This window comes from Argiope bruennichi, chromosome 1 (genome assembly GCF_947563725.1).
Source record: "Argiope bruennichi chromosome 1, qqArgBrue1.1, whole genome shotgun sequence".
Lineage (NCBI taxonomy): Eukaryota > Metazoa > Arthropoda > Arachnida > Araneae > Araneidae > Argiope > Argiope bruennichi.
This window is the reverse complement of record NC_079151.1, coordinates 7,021,929-7,041,759: the sequence shown is the minus strand read 5'-3', so window position 1 is coordinate 7,041,759 and position 19,831 is coordinate 7,021,929. Positions and strand designations below refer to the sequence as shown.

The 19,831-nt window shown below is 30.5% G+C and overlaps 1 protein-coding gene across 1 annotated transcript in view; it reads right to left on the bottom strand.

The window, feature by feature from the left end:
* Positions 1-8,471: 8,471 nt before the first annotated feature.
* The window catches only part of LOC129968352 (acetylcholine receptor subunit alpha-like 1), a 174,317-nt gene continuing 162,957 nt past the window's right edge, over positions 8,472-19,831 (bottom strand). Inside the window, exon 6 of the mRNA XM_056082236.1 lies at positions 8,472-11,018. Within this exon, the coding sequence (XP_055938211.1) occupies positions 10,836-11,018 (183 nt within the window). The 3' untranslated portion in view covers positions 8,472-10,835. The remainder of the gene's footprint in view (positions 11,019-19,831) is intronic.

Genomic DNA, 19,831 nt, shown 5'->3' with positions numbered 1-19,831 from the left:
CGAAAAATCAAGTCCATTTATTTAGTTCGAATAATAACTGTCAATATTACAAAGGCAAGGTAATTTTCTTCAAAATAACAATAACAATACAAACATTTACTAACAACATTAAAAATAAAATCAAGAAATGTTTTATTAAAATTTACTAAAAATACTACAAAATCAAGTCAAGATAATTTACTATGACAAATTTATTCACAACATTTCTTAAAAAAAAAAAACTAAAATAATAAGAAGATCACTCAATTTTTGCAATTCAACTGTGCCCTCTCGTTTTGTATTTCCAATCGAATTGTGATGAAAAGTACCAAAATGTGTCAAAAATGCTTAACAACAATTTTAGTGACTCAGTTTGTTCAGTGGGCCATCTAAAACAAGATACTGTGTGTACATTTGAATGGGGGGGGGGGAGTACAGAATGTTGTAAAATTGTAACCTCGGCTTTTGCGTTTAAATAAATCTCTAATTAAAATCTGAGAGGAAAATTTTAAACAGGACATATACAGATATTAAAAAGTACTTTTTAATAAGCTGCCGAAGATAATATAGTTTAAACAGAGAAGGAGTAAATTAAATTTTTAAAAGCGTAAATTGTTATTAAATTTCCTTCAGTTTGAGCGAAATATTTTCAAACCCACTGAAATAGATTTTACAAAAAAAAGGGAATATCATGCAAAAATTTCTGATCAATATCTGAATAATTTTTTGAAAAATTTATCTAAAAAAGAAATTCCAAAAATGTTTAGAAATATTATTCTATCGGTTTGAATGTGTGGACAGAAGATATTACTAATCTAAAAGTGTTATTCGACGATTTCAGGTAGCATTGCAATGGTCTATTAAAAAAAAAAGTGAAGAAAATTAAATTTTAAGAAGAGAAAAATCTTGCGTTGCAGCTAATAGTTCTCTAAAAATATAAAATAATTGTGCTCGCGAACGTTACTTTACAGTTCTTTTTTAATATCTATAATTTTCCTACTTACATTTTTCTTCTCAAATGAATAGTATTTTTGCTTAAATGTGAAAATCTGAAGTGACAACTTCTCCTTATCCAATTCAATATTCAGGAATAAATACAGTGATTATTTTAAATGGTCAATAGAATAATTATAAAGGCCAATAAAATTGTTTTTACGTGTTTTTTATGTTCAAATGCAATTCGATTGGAAAAATTGGATTATTCCTTATGATACAGAATTGCCTTTTCCAGATGAACGTAGAAAGTTTTTCAGCATCTCATACCATTAGCATCTGAAAACAAACCTTGAGTTCAATCTTAAGTCAATTCCCCTTCACATAAAATGAGCCACCACAATTGATTTTTTCTAAAATAAACCGCGCAATAAAAAGAAGAAGTCACAGCGTCGAGTATGAGAACTCGCATGTTATTATGACTTCAGTGAACTGAATCTATGAAATAGAATCAAAAGCTATTTACAAGCTTAAATTTTCTTAAGGAAGCGAGGCATAACACTCGCTACTTTGTTGCATGATATAAATGCTTCTCTAGTTCTCTTCATTTCGCTAATTATAAGCATAATGATACAGATTGTCCAATACATTGACATGAATACTGGAAGAAGTAGCTACTACTAAGTAGCGCTTTAGTTTGTTGATAGACTTTCAAAATGTAAACAGTTTAAAAGATATGGAAACAGTAAAGCGTCATCATCTCTATATATATATCTCTTGCAATGGGCTGAAATACTTTATTTTATACAATCTTTTCAATTAAAAATAACAAATAATTAAACAACAACGAACATTAGATAATTATAATATTTATAAAATACTTGATAAGTTTCCTTAACAATTCCATCATTATTAAATATTGAAATAAAAGTTTTCACTCTTTATAGGTACGAGGCTTTAGACTTTGTTTCGTGCTAAGACAGCTTCTCGATTATCCAGCTTTCAAATGATTCTGGTGGCAGAATCGATATCACCAAGTCATCAGAATTGGTTTATCTTAAATCCTTTGTGGCCGACCCCCTTCTCTCCGAATGTTGTGGAAGACAGAGAAAGGAGTTCAAACATCTTATAATCAAGGCAGTACAAAACTCATAGGAGCTCTCGTTTTGATTCAGAATAGGATATTCGTATAATTTATCAAAATAATTGATCAAATGATAACTAATAAATGACCGCTCATTGCTTCTCCTTTCCTGCAGCTTTAGAATAAATGAAATTCATTAAACTCCTCTCGCCCCAGGCAAAAAATGGCACTGACAAAAATAAATTGTGTTGATGGCTGATCAGATCTGACGAGCGTTCTGGAGACGTCGTAAATTCCTTCATTTTCAGGGAAATTGAACAGGAGTCACATCTACCTTTGGTCATTGCACGGAACTCTCTTAAAACTGAGCACCCACCCAAATGCAGTCTCCATCCCCTTTCATTGGGAAAAATCTAAATTTTTACACTTCTGCTTTTCGAAGGTCGCTGAAATCGTTTCTTCATCAGTCTCTGTGTGCTGTACAGATAGCCCTTCACCATCAACACATTTCGAGTTTCTAGGGGCGGCATATCTATTCTGTCAAGGCATGCTTTATCACCAGCTCATTGTTACGCTTTATGAAATGAAGGCAATGAAAATGCCTTATTGTTGTGAATATAGATTTCAACCTTAATGAAATAAAACGGCCTACACTGAATAATCGTCCTTGAATAATTACAGCAACAGAAACTATAAACCTCAAGCGGGAGTCTGTCATCTCCAGAGAGCTGGAGATGCCTTCAGTGGATTTTTCTTTGGCGGTAGAAGAGAAATAAAATACCTTCCGCGCACCAACAGATAGAAGTCTGACCACTTCAGGGTGTGACACTCCCTTGCCCATGGATAGTACCAAAATATATAAATAGAGATATTGTTACCGCGCATGAGACAGACGACGTGCCACAGGTTAAAATCCGGGATCATCGCGAGAATTGTGCGACGAGGACTCTAAGTACTTTGCAGTTGAACATAAATGATAGCCAGAACTCCCCGCAATCATCAGGAAAACAATGTTAATACAGAGTGTCCTCCAAGCAATTAAGCTTAATCCAATCCATGGACACGAGAACAACAATAAAAAGTTATAAACATCGCCGTTTTAGTATTTTTTTTACTCTTTATTTTGTAGAAATATAAAATTCTTTACGGTTACTTTGTCAAGTCACATTTAACTGCTTTACTACTAACACACGATAACATTCGTAGATGTTCTGCTTTGATAATGGGGTTGTCTTGGTACAAGAAAATGCACAGAATCCTAGACTTCAGTTCATTTTCATTTGACTACGGACAGGTGCCTCTAAAGAGCATCACTATAAAATCATAACAAATATTTGAAGATTTCATAATTTTTATTAAAAAAAGTCTGATCTTATAATTTATTTTTAGATCATGAAAATTAAGTGTAACATGATTTAAATATTTTATATTAAATTATACAGAAATATGTTTTTGAATGAGTGCTCACATATTTGCATTTCAGCCCACCATCAGTGCAGCAAATGCATGCTTATCATACTTAATTACAATACGAAATATGTAAAAGACAACATTATAAAATGATGTTTTGTCTTTCATTATATAGCTCATAAAAGAATCATACTGCAGACTGATACATTACTATAAATGTTCAAGATGACTATTTTAAGTTATTACAAAAGACAAAGATATATTGGAAATCTATTTTCAAAAATATCCAAAATATGCTGTTTTCAAAATGAAAAGTACTTCCTTTCCTGTCATTGGTTCTCTAAAAGTAGAAAAGTAATTCTAATTCTTAAATTTATTAATTAAACAAATTTTAATTTAATTTATTTTGGGTGATGCGATGAATAAGAAACTAACACTAGCGGTTTGTCAGCTCAAAAATGGAAAATAAAACGAAATATATGTTATTTATTTTTTAAAGATGGATAGATCCAACAAAGTGGTTTTCTTTTATTAATTCAACTCCACATCTAATTCTGAAACGCAGATCTAAAATGTGCTTTACGACATGTTAATTTTTCTTAGAAACAGGAAACAAAATTTTTTGAGAAGAATAAAGGAAGAGGGTGTGGGAATCGACTGGCTGAATGCCAATCCGTCATTTTTAAACAGAAAAGAATATGTGGCTCTTCTTTCATTTCGCCATGCTTACAGAAGGATGGTATTCCGCAGAGTACGGGATAAAATATTCCGGTGTAAAACAGCGAACTTTGAATCGATATGCTCAGTCAAATTTTAATACAGAATACAAACAAACAACACTGCGTTTTTAGCCACTAGATTAATACGTTAAAAGAAAATTTCTTTTTATCCTTCGAAACAACTGTTTTTACCGAAACAAACATTGGGCTATCCGAATCTAGTTTAGACCCATTTGATTGATTGATTGGAATTTTATTGTATTCGTCCAGGGGCTCAAAAATCACAATAAAGAAATAAGAATAAAAAAAAAAAAAAAAAAAAAAAAAAAAAGAGAAAGAGTTCGAATTTAGATATTTTCCATTTAATGGGTATTTTGCTGACAATTATTGTGTGGTCAAATCATGACAAAGATTTCATCACACATTTCAAAATACAGAGACTATTCAATCGAAAATGCAAAGATACTGCATAAAAAGGTACCTTCTCAGTTTTCCTGGACTGACTAACTGGTTAATGTTCCCATCACGATGACGGGAGCTACTTTTTAGTCAAAGTTCTTGTCTTTGAATGCCATAACTAAGCGGTGTCATTATGCACAAAACACGATAAAAATCACAGGCATGTAATGCAAGCACATAAAAATGTTCTCTCCCCTCACCCTTTTTTTAAATCCATATGTTGAATTCCCTTTCATCGAATTTGATATTCATAAGAATTAAACAATTTAGATTTAGGTTACAAGATATGAATCATAAGAGATTTCAAACCTATTTGAAATTGAACTCAGTGTGAATAAAAGAGTAAATATAGGATTTAAAAAAATGAAAAATTTGAAATAATAGCTGCAGATTTGTAGCAGCAAAAGACGAGTCGCAAATGGTAGTTAAAGGAAATATTTTTTTTCGTGAATGATCATAAAAAATTTGTTTACATGTAAAATGAATCTTTACCTAATTGAAAGTTAAACTGCCTAATCAGTTAAGCACTTCATATTCAGACAACTCAATGTTTTTAAAACTCCTGGGATAAAATCTGCAAGAAAATTCTCACTCTATTTAGCAAATTACGTGAAAATGATAGCTGCCTGTATTAAACTGTCCATTCTCAAAAGCAAGACAATCATTTGAAATTACAAGAATACACTTCTCCGAGAAAATTTAAGATGCAATTTTATTCAAGCTCTGCGGAGAAAATGTGCACAGTTATTTGAGACGATGAAGGACTTGAATGACGCACCTACTGGCCTATTTTTACTCATGAGGCAATTTAAGATGAATGATTTTAATGATGTACGCAGATCATCATTCCTCCATATTTTTATATATGAATAATTTCATCACATTTAACACTGGGCATTTCATTCAGTTTATGACAGAAGAAAGCGAAGAAAAGAATTTGGAATGGCAGTTATTTTCAATATTGTGTCTCGCTCTCGGACGGTGATATAATGTTATAATCTAAGCATTTTCATTTATACATTTATTTTAATCGAAAGATTGAAAACATGCGTTTATAATATTTTATCGATAATATAATTTGAGACAAGGAACTTTGATGATATATTAATATTTTTATCGCATTTTCTATTGTCGAATAATATTATTAAAGGATTTTAATGTTGATTTGTATTGTCATCCACATTCATATTCGGAGAATTAAAGGAAAAAAGTAGTTATACCAGTTAACTTTAGACGAAAAGTGTTTATAGAGTCATCCATACTTTAATAGAAGTAATTACTAGATTAAATGTGCTTTATACACATTTGTTTTTATACAAAACGTTCTTAAAAAATGGTAAAAAAACATTGGTAAAAGAAGTATATAAACTATAACGCTGTTGTTACTAATCTTTAAGATGACTGTTTTTAGTTCATTTTAATACGCTTTCAATGATAAATATGCAAATTTTATTCATTTATAGATTAATTAAAGCCTTTCATTAACATTCAATACAGATTTTTTCATCATAAAATAAATACTAACTTAAACACACACCTGCAACAAAATGCTCATGATATAAAGTTGGCAGTTTTTTTTCCAATTTAAATGATCTGAATCATCATTTTCTTTCACCAAAATCATTTGTTCGATTTGTTCTTTCATCAAAATCAGTTGTTCAAAAAGAGAGAAAAAAAGCCACTCTAATTATTTATTTTAAAATATCAAACAAAATTCATTAAGCACAGATGGAATATTATGTCTAATATTTAAGCATACCTTGTGTGTGTTTTTGACAGTTTCATAAAATGTTTTTTAAAGCTGTCTTTTCCCATTTGTGGCAAAAGTTAATCCTTATTCCAATCAACTGTTTGTTCAATATTTATCATTGTTTATAAAAATAATATTAAAATATTTCCGTCCCCTTTTCGAGAGACGTGGAACCAAAATCAAGTACGGCAACCTAAGTAGCCATTTTCAATTTAGGAACATGAAAACCCGCGTAAATTTATCTCTAATATCATACATTGATAATGTTAAAAGATGCATGCACAACAGTCTCAATACGACTTCTCTAAAATTTTACTTTCCTACTTTTAGAGAAAAAATAAAAAGTCGATAGCTAAAATCTAACAAAAGGAGTGTATAACAATAGATTCGTCCGTCTTTTAAAAACGTGTCAACTACGAACAGAGCTACACTGAATAGAAATGCTTATGTACATAGAACATGTATACAGAGATTACATACTTTATTATGGTACATATTGATGCATATCGCTCACTCTATGTATGCGAACAGCCTACTAATGCAACAGTACAATTAGCTATTAATACATTTCACATCTCATTATGAAGAAAAGTAAGAACGAAGTAACAGAACGTTGGGAACGTATCGAGAGGGGTTTCTTAAAACCTCTACATACTTTAAACTTAATAAAAAGAAAGTTTAAAAATACAGTTTCACCTGGTAAAGTACCAAAAATATTTTCTCTTTTTAATTCTTTCTGCTTTTTGGTCTTTTAATTATTAATCATTACAAATGTTATGGAATTTTGTAATAATTTTTGTCCAATTACAGTATAAGGTGGCAGCACGTTTGTAGAATCAAAAATTAATTGAGTGAATACTTAATTGATAATAAAATGATTTAGCATTTAAAAGGATTAGCTAATTTAACTATAAATTACTCGATTAAGTACGCATTTTAACAGCGTTTTGTCATCGACAATACTTACCTATGCAAAATTTAAAAACTCTAATCATCAGTAAATAAGTGGAAATTAGATTACAATGTAATCATGAAATAAATTAGATGTTATAATATTACAATAATTACGAAACCAGAAACATCCGAAGGTGAATTTTTATTAAATTTGGTCGAAATTCTACAATTACGGTGAACAGACAACAAAACGAACTTCATTCGTCTAAATCATCCAATTTTTGTTTCGATGTACATCGACAGATAAAAATGATTCAATAAAAAGTTTATTTTGTATATTAGCAAATGTGAAATTCACCATTTTCATGTGAAGCGTAGAAATTCATCAGAATTCAGAGGGCGAATTTTATGACGATTAGAATACTCAATCTTCGTATATGTTAAAGTATCAAAACTGGTATAGCTGCATTGCAGTCGAATTTCATTGCTTAAAAAGTAATGGCCGAATAAGAAGTAGAATACTTTCCTTTTGTGTATGTTAAGGTACCAAAAACAGTGCAGCTGCATTATAATCGGAATTCATTGCTTTGGGTCGAACGTTAAGATTTCCTAAAACTATTCAACTACAGATAGCCTTTATATTCCATTAAGGAAGAATCATTCGGTATTTCCTTTTCAAAAGCGGGAAAACAAGAATGGTTTATCAGAGGAACCAAATTCGCAGCTTCTCACTCGTAATGCATCTTCACCTTTACATCATGAGAATAGAAATTATTATGCTGTTTCCTGAAAATAATCTTGGGTAATCTTCAACAAAATTCCGGCGATCCGAAAATACACACTGAATGAAATCTGAGAGTATCGTTGATAAATGGAAGTAGATTGCAAAACTTTTTCATAAAAAATGCAGTAAAATATTTTTTTAAAAATTTTTACACTTTTAAGAAAAAAAATACATAACTGGTGAATAAACAGTCATTCATTTCTATTAGTGAAAGTAATAATAATAGAAAATTTTAGTAAATAAGTATTTCTAATAATAAAATAGTAAAAAATGAATATAAGTTTGAAAATGAATCATTTTAAAGCAATTTCAATTAGCCAACAGTGTTAAATAGAATAAACGTGTCATTAAATTTGAAAATTAAAAAAAAAACAGATTCCAAACCGAACCTATTCAAAATTTCTCAAAAAGTTGTATAACAATTCAACAGTAAAGTCTTTAAGAAATCTGTCGCTTGCGGTCACCGAGGACGGCAACCATTCAAGGGAAATAAATTCGAATTACAGATGATATTTTAAATGGGTATAAATAAAAATAAAGAACCAGGGAATAAATGCTAATTTGTATAAAAAATGTTCAAAAAGGTACATTTCTACAAGTTTATTACCGTTTTGAGAATCTAATTTAGTATTAAGAATATCTATTTTAACTACCTAAATTCATGTTCAAACTCAATCTGAATGCTCCAGGTTCTGTGAAATGTCCAGATTTTAGCAGAATTCAGTTTAAAAGTCACAATACATGGAAACAGAGTGGAGGAAATCTGCTAAGAAAAAATATTTGTACATAATGCATATCTCAAATAAATATTTATACAACATTCGATATTGCCCTGCACTCAAAGTATCGGACATCATCGCCCATTCATTAAAAAAAACATTACATGTTATCTACTATTATCAGCAAGTTTTAAGTTATTTGTACTCATTGATACAACATGACTAGATGATGAAACAGGATAAATCAATATTTTTATGAAAATACTATAAGATATGTGATACTCAATGGATAGTGAGATTTTATAAATGGCAAAATGATACATAAATAGAAATATATAAGTAATATATAAAGTAATTATAATTTACTAACAATCTAACAGAGACGCAGAAGGAATGAAGAAGGTATTTGAAGACAAACAGCAATTTTGTACCAAACACGCATGGACTCCAGCAGCCCAAACAGATTTTGAAACAGTGTTCAATATTGCACACTCTTCATGGTGGCGGACAATACGACGTAATATGGCACAGCTGAGACGACTGCATTTCTCTTGTGGCAGATATAACGTACCATATTATACGATGTTTTGGTGCAATGGGATCCTTCCAGGTATTTGATGTGAAACTGCACAACGCTTGTTACAGCTTAGAGAATAAACATTACAAGAGTTGAAAAACAAATTCATGCGCTTTCCAAATGGGGTCTCATTGTCCACGAGATTGAAATGATCCAGTTTTCCTTTCATACTATCATTGGATTTTTCATATTATAATTAGTATTTAAGGTATTATAGGATTTCAAATTGCTGAGTCATTTGATGCAGCTTTAATCATAAAGAACAAATGTAATACGAGGAATAGGTTATTCGGGTAGTACAATATTATTGCACAATTGAATAATATTGTCCAATATTATTGACTACTCAGAAAAAAAAATGTCAGATTGACACTCGTAACATAGAAAATCTACCAAAATTTATATAATCAAATGGCAGGTCATGACACCATTAGCTTAAAAAAACCATGCAGACTCATGAAACAGAGTGCGTAGGTAACTACTGATTTCCGATTTCTTATGTGATTTTCCTTTTTTTTTTTTTTTTTTTTTTTTTTTTTTTTTTTTTTTTTAATTTTCTATTTCTCTGAACAGATTGTGCTTAGAATCTTGCATCGCTCTGAATATTCATATTATTATTACTTCGCATGTCAGCTCTCAGGAGATACTTGCGAGGATTGAGCTCTTATTTACCTTATTTTGTTTCACAGAAATGCGCTCATGAAATTTAAGAGATGCCAGGTATTTTAACTGTATATTCCTAAGGTGTGGAACTTCCTGGAATGCAGGAATTGATTTCTTTTCCGAGTTTTCCACACTTTTATCCACAATACTAATGATTATAATATATTTCTAAAATAATTCAGCTTTGTTTTTCTAAGGATAGTAAAACAAAACTTTATACTAAAATGTGATATTACTTATTAGCATATATTAATGATTAGTATGATATACAATAAAGTAACTCATATATCCATTTGGAATTTTAAGCTCACCTCGCGATTTATGTAAAAACCTTGCAGAGTCCATTCGCTGCATAGGCAGAGAGTACGAGTGGCAAAAATGATTTTAAAAAATAATAACATTTTTTCGGATCTTAATGATAACAGATATAAGAGATATTAATGAGTGACCTATTATACCGGTTCATCTCTTTATTTCAAAATATTTCACAGCACGTGGCATGAATTCTGATAGGTATTACTTACATATTCTTTTAAGGAGTACCTCATTAGCAATAACTTTGATATACATTCTTAATATAAGATATCTCACAACTGTCTTTAGAGGGACATGACTTTATTTACAGTCATTTCGCAATTAGTTTATACTATAGCGAGATATCTCGTTTTCGGGTGCGTGCTCTAATTTCATCTTTTCTTCTCAAATCAGTGCATATCTTAATTAACTTTCATTTTTTAGATTTTAAAGGCTTTGTTTTGATTTCTGCAGCGAGTAAATTAAGACGAGATAAATAGAACCATCAGATTATACGATAAAATTAACAGACTTAAAGTCATCATGAATTCTAATTTTGTAAAATAAGGTTCAGTTGAGGTGCCTCAGCCTCGGGGTGACTCTCGAGAAGAGGACGTCTATTGGCTGCTTGTCGTCGTAGAGGGCGGGGGCTCGCAGGATGATGCAGCCTGTTCCGACGATGCATGCTATTGAGAAGATCCACAGAAACAGTCTGTCCAAAACCATCGCGACAAACTGCCAGTCACTTTCAATCTGAAAGAGAGAAATAAATACCGCTTTGACAAATCTGTCCTTTCTTTCAACTGCTTCATGTACTAGCAATATCTAAAAATATTTCAAAACCATCACAAACAATTAGTGTAGATCACCAGTTATTCTTTCTGTAGAAATAGAACAATTTAAGTAAAAATCAATCTATATACTGAAAAATTAAAGAACAATAATACCAGAATTACTCTTAAATTACACACACACACACACACACACACACACACACACACACACACACACACACACACACACACACACACACACACACACACACACAATTCTGAATAAAATTCTACTAGTCTGGTCTCTTTGAACTTTTTTTAGCTGTCGAGTCATTTAGAACAGCTTGTATTCTATTTAAAGGTCCATATTTCGTTTTCCTTGCTTCCCTGCAGACGGATCGACAGAGACATTCTACGGTTTATCTTTAAAAACATGTTAGCTTAGCTTTAAAAAAATTAGTTTAGCTTTAAAAAATGACAGAAAAATGCCATCATAAATTTGGTGAAGAAATGAAAATGCTTCTAGTTTCCCTAAATATCGGAAATAAATTTATGTTAATATTTCCCTAAATATCGGAAACAAATTTAAGAAGCCAGCTCTGCAATTAGAAACGAAATGAAAATAAAAAATGCTAATTGTAACATTTTAAAAAATTATTTTTTGAAGCCAGTGGGAGGCAATACATCTCATTGTTTCACAATTTAACAAAACTCATGAAATGAAGACTCTATTCAATGAACTACTTAAAAACCTTTTAAGATTAAATTGAAGCAAAGAAAGCGCCCCCATTTTATTAAGTACGATAAAATAATGTGACACAATGATTTGAAGAAGCAATGATATTATTTTGAAATTCATTATAATAAAAAATCATTGCTACAAATTATGTCCAAAACTAGTTTTTCAAAAATTACTAAAACCAAAGAGGAGGAAATGTTTTCATTCAAAAAAAAAAAAAAATTGTAATAATTGAAAAGCTTAATCTTTAAAACAGTGTAAAAATAAATGTCGTGCGTTAATGTTTGATGTTCCGGTGACACCACGTTAAAATTCTGTTTTTGCTCTTTAAAACTAAAATTCTAACTGAAATTTTGAAATATGTGTCAGAGGAGTCGCAATATGAAAGAAGTAACTTCTCACATTTCACGTTCCTAACATCAACGGTTTATGCTTCGCATTGCTCTGTCAAATATTACAAACCTTTATATGTAAAGAAATTTCATTAAGGAGGAAATTAAGAAAAAATAGTTATAAAATGACAGAATCTAAGCATTAAAAAATAAAAGTTATGAAAAATAAAAAAATAAAAAATAAAATACCAGAACTAGCAGTCATTATTTTCGTTCTAGGTAAAAGCTAAAATTTAGCGAGATGGGTCCAACAAATAATAATTTTTAAGTGGATGGATACATTTAAAAGATACTCCGATAAAGAAATATGGATCATTGAAAATATCAAGAAATATGGATCATCGATTCATATAATTTAATTACATATCGCAATTCATTACAATTGAGCATAGCACATTAAAATGCCTCTAATAATTTGTTCAAGGGATTGCTCCAAACCGAGTGCATCCTGCTGTATTCTTATTTTCCGTTGATCGGACCAATCCGCATATTCTTCTTTAACAACAGATAAGAGGTGAAACATACATTTACCAAGCATAATTTAAATAAATTCTTCAACATCTCAAACACTAAAAAAATTTTTAGTGCTTGAGAAATTAAAATATATATATATTTCTATTTCGAATACCTTTCGAGCCGCAACACGTATGGCACAATATGTATTTCGTATTGCCCCTTCCGGATAATCATTCTAATATTTTAATAAACAGCAATGCGCGTTGTTGAAGAAAGAAGGAGAAGGAAAAAGATTCATTAAGCGTTATCTTAATATGAGTTGGATCTGTTTCACCCTGGATTCCTTGTCTGAATTCCTCCCATTTCTTAATTTTCTTTCTTGAGGCATCTGACGAACAAACCTTTACAATTAGGATTTCGAATTATTGCATGGAACGCATGGGAAAGCAAAGAAGTTATCTGCGCATTTCCCCGAGAAAATTTTTAAGGCCTATTTTTCAAAATTAAATATTTTTAAGGCGTTTAAAAATGTTTCTCAATTACTTTCCGTGACACTACGTACCTTGCAAGCAATTTTCTTCTAAATATTTTGTTCTTCAGATTTGATGTATTTTACTGCAGTTCGAGATATTTTTTTAAAAAACATTACTTTCCCCAAAAATTTTAAGAATTTATACTAAAATTTCTACATATGACATCTTAATTCCGTTGCCATTTAAACAAATTTTGAGGTCCTTATTATTGGAACATTTATTATTAAACACAAAGCAAAAATGATCAAAATAATTAATTGATTTCCTGGCAATTATTTTTTGGTGATTTGCAGCAAAAAAACTGGATCCGTTTATTTTATTATTACTTTATTTTTCACTGATTTAGCATGGACCTAAAATACGAAATCAAGAACCATTAAAATTATTTTTCAAAAAGTTAATTTCTAATAGCGTCATTTGTAGCAAACTTTACGGTTCCGTAGTCTATTCCCCTCTTTCTTTCTCTCTCTCTCTCTCTATTTTTGCTCATTTCCATTTTCAGTTATTTATTTCGTTCTTTTTTTATCATCTGTAAATTCACCAGACGATAAACATCCTGGTCACTAAGAAGATTAAACGTCAATATTTTTTTTTACTTCCATTTCATAGTTTTAATTTAGGACATCTTAGTTTTGATTTTGCTGATATATAGCATGTCATGGGAATCACGTGTTATTTCTGTTATTACTAATAATTTAAAAAGTAATTTAATATGTTAGTAAATTAAATTGTTTTAATTAAATGAATGAGTTATTTCAATAGTAAATTAAGTTGTTCTAATACCACTAATAATTTATTAGAATACTAAAAAGTTTGAATTTGCCAAAATCAATAATATAAAAAGAAAGAAACCGATTTAAGAATAGCCGACATAAATAATTAAAATAAATTGGAATTTTAATCTTATTTGAATTAAAAATAAATGAATATTTTGAAACGATCCTACTTATGACCCGTAGATGTTGCATTGCGTTCAATACTTCCGCTTTCATTATTTTGTTTTGATGCCAGAATTTTTAATAAATAATTTATTTATGCAAATAAAAGCGTGTTTCTAAAACATTTTTATTTCGATTACTTTCTACGTTTTAAGCTTAAATATATTTTATAATCTGTATTATTTTTACTGCGCAATTGAATATTCAGATTTTCCTCAGTACATCACAAGATGGTACCTCCTTCGAACAAGTATTAAAATAAAACTAAGCCATCTTTCAATAATAAGGGGATAAAAAAATTAATTTTATTTATTTAATTCCATACAAATCATGTCATCAGGTAATGAATTTGAAAAAAAAAATGATTTTCAAACGAGATTAAGGAGCTTCCAAGAGATTTATGCTCATGAACTTTAAATTGAAGTCTTAAAAGTTGAAGGTAATTTTTTTTTAAATTACTTTTTGTTACATTTGATTCATTTGAAAAAAAATTGTTAATTATGAATGTTTCAAAATATCAGAAATAGGTCTTTTAATGAGATCTCCTAAAGAAAGAATAAAGGATTGTTTGTAATTCGTGTCGTTGCATCGGTACTGCATTTATCAAATGTAGTGATATTTGAATCCCATGATAAATATTCACACGTTCAAGTTTGATCTTTTTTTTATTTTATTTTTCTCCCTTGCGCGAATTTTTCATTTCCCTCCCTGATCACGGGTGAAAGGGCTCCTCGAGTCTGATAAACCGTTGAGAGAATATCTCCGATGGAAGCTCGCCCCTGCATCCGGCCTGGTGTTAAAATGCCACTTCAGTTCCTGAGATTAGATATGAATCTCTCCGAGCCTTCGCTCTTTTTTTTTTTTTTTTTTTTTTTGTCACCATCCATTTCCTAACTTTACTGCATTTAATCGCTTTAACTCAGAGATAATTCTCCTTCCCCTTCGCGGCTCTTTTGTTCAGCTTCACGCTGGCGATAATTTTATCAGAACGCATTGTTTTGGAATAAAATGAGCTCTACTTTGGATGTTTATTTTGCTGAAATGGAATGTTGCGCACTTGTATGTTAATGGCAGGTTTATTATCATTGCGCAATTTTTAAAAATTGTGTTTATGTTTCAAAAGATAGAATTTTCAAATCGAATTTTCACTTTTACTCATTATAAATGAAATGTGCTACAAATGACAATACACTATTTTCGTATTTTCAAAACACATCCTTCAGCTACTTGCTTTATTTTAATTAGATATTGATTATGTAACAAATATAATTTAATATGCATTTAAAACTAAAAAAAAAAATGTAGAAAATAATATTTTAAAAATTCTGTTGTTTAGAAAAGAAATTAAAGTGGATTTATAAAAAGTTTCTTTATTGAATTTCTTATTGCGAAATAGTTGCAATTTCAAAAAACTTTTAAGAGTTCTAAAACCTTCTTCGCAGATAAGGAAATAATTAATCTCATATAATACTTTAGCGGCCTTTTCCTTTGTAGAATTCACTGCAACTGTATCGGCTCGCAGCTGACGTCGAAGTATTTGATATTATGAATTGACTTGGACAATGAGTTCTTCCATTTCCTGAAACAGTCATTGAAGAAACTCAGATTTCCAATGAGAACGAAACGCTTATTCTTTCAAGAGTGTGTCATCACTCAGTGGGAGAATGTAAAAAACTGTGCGAACCGAATTTACCGGCCGTGTACTCATTCATTTAACTGCGATGCTTTAATCAGAAATCCCAAAGCAATCCGACCCAAAGTGTTGTCTCTGCGCCGAATCCGTCCCCACAAAACTGGGATTTAGCAACCGAAAGGATGAATCCATTCCCCCAAGGGATCGATACCGGCCATTGATCGGGGGTAGGGAAATTAATTTGTCAAATCCCCTTTTACAATAGCAGCGTAAGATAGATTTAGCGAGCCGACCATACATCACCAGAAATGCGGTACTTCAGATTTTCCAATCCCCCATCGGTGCTATAGATCTCCTGGCGGCCTCCTCAAAAGCAGAGAACTGCTTCATTTCCCCCCCCCTTCCTTCTTCTTCCCTCTCTGTTTCTTTTCTGAGTAGTTATTTTCTAGAGAAGGGGGGGGGGGGAGCGGCATGCGTTTCTTCATTCGCTTTAATACGTCTAAATTTCCAGAAATGGATTTCGGAAAGTGGTTTTTATTTGTTCATTTGCTAGATTGAAAAAGGGAATTTCAAATGATTCTGTAATACTCAGGCATCTGATGAAATTATCGGTGAATATTTTTATTTTCTGATGAAAGAAATATTTCATCCTCAGATTTTGAGGAATTTTTAAATTTAAGACTTACATGAGTTTGAACAAATGACTTTCGAAATAGCATCTATCTACTGTTTTCATTTTTGAATCATAAACGAGATGATTCAAAAATGAAAACAGCTAAACAGATGAAATTTGGCACACATAATATTGTAGATTTCTATCAAATTCTGGCAGATCTATTTTGGAAATTTTGTCAATAGGAAATCTATACATTCAACCGCATATATAAGAAAGCGGTAACACAAAAACCTAGATGTATGAAATTTGGTGTTTAGATTTATTATCAAAACTCTAGGTTTACACCAAAGTTTGGACAAAATCGGTTATAAAACTGACTGCTCGTCTGTCTGTCTATTTGTATTCAATTTATCTATTTGAACATTATAACTGAAAGCAATGTTCGATATGAATGAAATTTGGTATACGGTTTTGTGACCAAAACTGTATTTTTTTTTTTCAATTTCTGAATCCAATCGATCAATTAGAATATGAAACAATTTATATTTGATTTATTTTTTGATTATGCTTCCAAGGGGTATGCTAGCGGAGTGAATTCCACTTAGTTCAGGAGGGTTGATACAAGCAATTTTAAGGAATCACCGAGTACTAAGAATTTACTGTCAATCAAAACACTTCTTTTTTTTTTTCGAAAAGTTAGCCGTCTCTAAGTAAAACATTAACCTAAAAGTATTAGAAATTTAATACAACACTGACAATAAAGCAACAGATTTTCGTGTAAGAGAAAATAATAAATAGAAGTATGTTTTTGTCTCTAAAGGAAATATAAGACACAATTTCTTCCATCTGTCATTAAGTTGGAAATATCCCAATGGAATTCCAAATCCTTCACAATTCAGATATCTTTATGAAATGCGGCGCCTCTACTGAAAGAGATTATTCCAACCGGAAGGAAAATATTTGAATGTGGCTGAGTGATAATGATGTTACTGGAAGAGTTGACGGGGGAAATCTGAAACAATCATTCAAGCGCATGATGAAAGGTAATATTTTGAAACAATATGCTGAACAATAATAAGTCGGATGGGGGCAGTACTTTAAACTTTGTTTTGACTCATTTTATGAACGACTTTTTCTCGATTATATTCTATATTCCTACAATACTGAACATTCATTTAAGAAGCACAATGAACAGCATGCAGTTACGGTTCCAGTTACGGCCGTTACGGTATGTATGCAGTTCGAGTCGCTTTCTTTTAACCAGTGACTCCGAAATTTTAAGACAGTAATTTTGATATTTTGACAATGCGAACGAATTAACACGAAGTCGTAGACAATCACTCTGTCAGTGAAAGAAAAATTTATGCAGCCCAACAACTTTAGTGATAAAACCATGGAGCAAATTCCATTTTTCTGGCTTATTGTGTTTGAGATTTTATGCTCACGAATTGACAAACAGATCTCTCATCGACGGATTTCGTCATAAATATGAAAGTAATCAATAAATTCTAAGTAAAAAATATGTACCAAATTTTTTCCAATCTATATTTTAATTCCTACTATTATTTCACACTCTCCCTATATATATTTATATATCTTGTTCAAATTTTCAATCGTTAATAAAATACTTTTTATTCTTCCACGCAACTTCAAATACATTTTTTTAAACATGTAGTGGATGACACTTGATGTTAATACAGTTTTTTTTTCAAATGTTAATTCACTAATTAAATTTAATTAACTTTTAATACTTTAAATAGAGTTTTAGTAGTGTGTAATGAAAATGGAAATCACCAGGCAGTAGCTCAATCGGTAAAATGATAGGATTTCATTACTTTTCACGAAAAGGTGAAAAATGCGAGTTCAATTCTTGCGAAAGTAGGAATTGAGTTAAAAAAGATGTGTTTTATATTACGTGTTATGCTAATATCTTTGCAGACAGACGTAATCAAAAATGTATTACATTAACATAATTAAATGCATTTTTTTTGTGTGTGTGTCTATTTTTATTGCTGACGTGTAAAAGAAACGTTGAAAGAACGAGCATTATGTATTCATTTTCTATTTTTTTTTAAATTTATACTTTATATAAAAATAAATCTAAATATTTTTATAGGAATTCTTTCAAAATTTTCATTTTGAAAGAGTTATGTTTGTGTGCAAATTTGATTAACTCAACTTTATCTGAGTAAATTTTAGCAAGAATCTTAAAGCTAATAAATTTAAGTTCTGTATCACCGGAAGTTAACGCTTTCTTTTCCGGAAAAAAAGAAAAAAAAAAGTAGTTTTCAAGCAGGAAATGTTGAGTTGACGTTTATATATATATATAAATTAATAAATGTTTTCAGAAGTCTGTGATGAAATAAAAGTATTTCGTATTTAGTTTTGAATTCATGTTATAAATATTGTTTTTATTCTCTTCTTTATAATTGTAGCTAAATTCATTGCAATGGAAAAATGAAATTTTTTTTTCTAATTTCTTTACACAAATGTGGACAAATATTATTTTATTAAAGAATAAAAATATAGTTTTAGGTATATTATTTTATGGAAGCGATTTTGAAATACAAATAATTAACAAATACTTTCAACATTTTTACAATGTTGATATTATTTAAAAGATATTAAATAATAAAAAGCGCTATGTTATATAATTGACTATCAAAGATTGATCAAAGTGATAAAATAAAGCGTGACTCCAGAATAAATCTCTTGAGAAAAAGAGCGTAAATGTGATTTCATCATTTTAGTTCAAGAAATGGGTATAGAAATTCCAAAAGTGGCGCCTGTTAGTGAGGTTTAAGAATTAATTTTGAAAAATAAAAATTACGATGGAAGTTTTTCTTTCCGGAATTTCTGGATATTGTAATTACAGAAAGATAATAGGAAATAACAGGGAAAAATGCAAAAGACGAAGAGAGAATTTCTCGCGAAAATGCATTTCAACTAGAGAAACTTCATCTACTCAAAAGCGTACGCATTCGTCTACAAATTCTAGTGTTGCTTCTACAAATCAACTCAATTAGCAAATTAAAAATTTAGTTCTTAATTTTGACACCAAAGAAGATTCCTCAATTTGTTTCAAAGACAAACGAAATTTTTGACGAACTCGCGAAAGAAAGGTGAGTGGCTTATTTGCTTGGCGTCTTACCTAATAAAGTTGTACAACTCATTGGAAGGGAATCTGAGGACATCTCAAGATTTTGACCTCATCGAAGATATGCCTTTGAAAATATTCAAATTAAGCACAGAGAAATCGCGTAATCTATTCGCACGCATAAAAAAAAGCCCGAGATAAAACTTGGAATTCAGAAATTTGATCAACTAAAAAACTTGATGATCGTCGATGAAATGAAGGAACGTGTCCTTCTAGAAGTAAAGGATGTATTGTGTGAATGGATCACACCCGATGGCCAAATAGGACGCGTACAAAAATTTGAGACCAAAAAAAAAAAAAAAAAAAAAACACCAACCTCAGGTATGGAA